Source organism: Phoca vitulina, unplaced genomic scaffold (assembly GCF_004348235.1).
Source record: "Phoca vitulina isolate PV1807 unplaced genomic scaffold, GSC_HSeal_1.0 scaffold2750, whole genome shotgun sequence".
Lineage (NCBI taxonomy): Eukaryota > Metazoa > Chordata > Mammalia > Carnivora > Phocidae > Phoca > Phoca vitulina.
In genome coordinates this window covers 1-3,527 of record NW_022592436.1, presented here as the reverse complement: position 1 = coordinate 3,527, position 3,527 = coordinate 1, and the positions used below count along the sequence as shown (strand labels likewise).

Below are 3,527 nucleotides of genomic sequence, written 5' to 3'. Positions count from 1 at the left end.
TGGGCTCCCCATAGATGACGTGCTCCTGGCCGGCATACACCCCCATGACCCCCAGCGCTTCCCACACCTGCTCCTCAGGGGCATGGTCGTCCTCCAGGAGGATCACCCCCAGGAGCACCACCAGGAGGCCGGTCTTGGGCATGCCCTGCTCACCGCTCAGCATCCCATCCCAGGTGAGGCCCAGGACGGGGACCAGGATGTAGGAGTGGTCGCCGGGGTCCACTTCCTTCACATCCACGCCAAAGACCAGCTGCATGCACTCGGTAGCTTGGCCCAAGATCACGGGGAAGGCGTCCTGGTCATCCTCGCCGACGATCTCCAGCATCTCTGCCTGGCTGGTCGGCTGCTGGGTGCGATACTTGAGGAGCAGGAAGGCCACCAGGTTGACTGCCTTCATGTGGAGTGCAGTTTGGAGCAGGGGCTGGGCCACTCCCGGCTCCAGCCCGGGGCCGGGCCCCTCCTCGATGGATGAGCTGGAGCTATCTTCAGACAGGCTCCAGGGAGTGGCTGCCGCGGCACTGGGGGAGGGGGGGGCGGGCACTCGGAGGGCTCTGGGGAGGACTTGGGGACCCAGCGGCAGACCCCTCCTCTGGGGTAGCAAAGAACAGGGCAAAATAAGAGGAGGAAGAGGAGGAGGAAGAGGAGGAGGAAGAGGAGGGGGAGGAATAAGAGGAGAAGAAAGAGGGGAAACTGGAGGAGGAGGACGGGGAGGGGGAGGGGGAGGAGGAGTGAGACAGGGCCTCCTCGTCCTCCTCAGCCCCATACAGCTGTGCATCTACCAGGCGCTGGGCCTCTTTTGGGTCCTGAATGTCTTCCTCAAACTTCCGGAGCTCCTTCCTATCACCCAGAGGCATGATGACTTATGTCTGGCAGCAGGCACCCGGTGTGGGCAGGTGGGGGCGAAGGGACCCAAGGGCCTGGGAGAGAGACGGAGTGTGAGGAGCCTCAGCTGAGGAAGGCACCCTTGGCAGCTCTGACAACGGTGACTCCGGGTCTCCATGTGGGCACTCTCTGGCCTCACAGGGGTCTCTCCCCGTGGGCCGCCTGTCCTCTAAGAAACTCAAGGGGGAAGTCAAGGGCCTCCTGTGCCCTGTGACCTTAGGACTCCTGCCTCACACCAAAGCCTTCGCCTCCCAGTTCCTGAGTCCCCTGGAGGAGGGCAGGACGGGGCACCTCAGGGTGCAGACTGGGAATGCAGCCCAGGGTCCCCGGGGCAGACAGGAGGGCTGGGTCTGACTCTGTGAGGTCCCCACTGCCGGGGACGGGGGGGTGGTCCCCACTCTGCGCACTCGGGGGACTCACCTCTGCCCTGGCAGGGCCTGGGCCCCACCCCTCTGCTAGCCTGAAGCAAAAGTCTCAGAACAAGACCACACAGCCCTGAGACTGAACAGAAGGAAGTGAGGGTGTCCACATCTGACCACACCCACCCAGGGCCTCCCAGGTTCCTGGGAAGGGGAGGCTGCTGAGTCCTTGACTCCTGCCAGGGCCCAGGATCCTGCCTCCGCTGACCTGAGCTCAGACCCTCAGCAGACCAAGGCCTTTGCCTCCCTGAGAGCAGGGATCTGGAAGGAAGAAGGGGCTCAGCCAGACTGGCCCCGCCCAGAGTTCCCAGGGCTGACAGTAGGGGCAGGCCAGGTTTCTGGGGGGTCCCCTCCTTGTTCTGGCAAGTGGGGTCCACTCTCTTCCCTCGGGGTCCTCACCTGGGACTCCTGTCTGTCACCCAGGTGGGCTTCCTCAGATAACCTGATGCTGTCCTCTCAGAGCATGGTCCTCGCCTCCCTGAGAGCTCCAAAGAGCCTGAAAAGGCACCTCGGATACTGTGATTTATAAGTAAATATAGGTTTGCTCTTTGTCCACAGTTCCTGGCTCTCTGCTCTCAAACTCTTGGAATTTCCGGAGTGTGGGGAATGATAAATGTGTCTTTCGTTAATGTCCAGGAGGTGACTTTGGGCAGCACCTTTGGATGGGGGCTGGATGCCAGAACCAGCCAGGGGGTTAGAGGGTGGGAACTCTCAGTCCCCCCACCCACTGACCACAGGAGAGGGCAGAGCGGGGTAGCGACTGAGTGAGGGAGCCCCCATAAATCCCCAAAGGGACAGGCTCAGAGAACTTTCAGGTGGGTGACATGGAGATGTGGGGGGAGGGGCGCACTCAGAGGGTGTGGAAGCTTCTCCGCACCCCTGCCCTCCCGTGGCCCACGCAGCTCTCGTGTCTGGCTGTTCCTGAGCTACATCCGTTTGCAAGCAGCCGGGGGTCTAGTAAGTGAGTTGTGTGCCTGAGTTCTGTGAGCTGCTCCAGCCCGTTCAGGGCACCGGCGGACGGGGTCCTGGGAACCTCTGCCTTAGGGCCTTTTGGTCACAAGCATCCAGAACAACCCAGGGCTGGCCAAGTGACCACTGAATGGTGGGACGCTCTTGTAGGCCTGAGCACCTACTCTGTGGAATCTGCTGCTATCTCTGGATAGAGTGTCAGAGCTGCCTTGAATTCCTGGACTCTCTGTGGGTGTACGAGATTCACTGTCGTGGGGAACGCCCCCTCCATCTTGCAGTTGGTACCAAAAGGTAACTACACCACATCCAGGCCCCCACCCACAGCAAGATCACAAAGGGCTGGCAGGGGGGCCCGGCCCCCCTGTCCTGGGGTGGGGAGTCCCTCAATCTCCGAGTAGGTTACTCTTTCTTCCTGCCAGGGCCTGCCCTTCCTCCCGGCCCCCAACCTGAGACAGAAGCCATGTGCCCCTGAGACCAAGACCTCAGCTCCCCGAGGACTCCCCACCTTCCGGCCCATGGGACAAGTGAGCATGCCACTTAGGGCCACCGCTGACTGTTCCTTCCAGGGCTGACACCAGGGCAGAGTTGGACTCTGTGCAGTCCTTTCTTTTCTGAGATGGGGGCGGGGGTAAGGTCAGTCCTCCTTCAGGGTCCTCATATTGCTGCCTGGGGTGATCTTGGGATCCTCCCTCTGCCGCCTTGATGTTTCCCACAGGCCAAGGGCCTCACATTCCTGAGAGCCCCCAGGCCCAACCATGTGGCAGAGGTGCCACATCCAGCCATCCCTGCTAGGGCCTCCCTGGGCTGAGAACAGGGAAACTGGACTCTATATAAGGTCCCTTCTCTTTTGAAGTGGGGGGAAACGTTCATACCCTCCATCCTCCCAAAGGGTCCTTTTCTTGAGTCCTGGCCGATCTTTGAAGTCTTTTCTCTGCTGACCAGGTATGGCTCCCTCTGTTGACCTCAAGTCAGCCCTCTGAACAGAATCTCACCTCCCTGAGAGCGGGAGGGAGTGGGTGCGCCACCTGCGGCCTTCCCTGCCTCTGCTCTTTGAGGAGGCCAAGGGGGGGCGAGTGGGGCCCACCCTGCCTGCATGGGGAATGCCCTCAGCACCCTCGAGGTGTGCATACTCATTCCCATCAGGGCCTGCAACTCTCTCTTCTGACCCAGAGCATCCTGCAGAGCATGTCCCTCAGAACCTGAAGAAAGGTGTGGGACGGCTCCTCAGGGCGCAGCCCGGGCAGCAGAGGCCTGAAG

At 61.4% G+C, this 3,527-nt stretch overlaps 1 protein-coding gene across 1 annotated transcript; it reads right to left on the bottom strand.

Moving 5' to 3' along the window:
- Positions 1-4: 4 nt before the first annotated feature.
- On the bottom strand, positions 5-854 carry LOC116629752 (melanoma-associated antigen 8-like; the record flags this gene model as incomplete). Its single annotated transcript, XM_032399980.1, has 2 exons — positions 736-854; positions 5-518 (listed from the first exon to the last, which is right to left on the bottom strand). Coding segments are annotated over exons 1-2 (633 nt in total), but the record flags the coding sequence as incomplete, so codon positions are not given.
- Between the last annotated feature and the right edge of the window lie 2,673 nt (positions 855-3,527).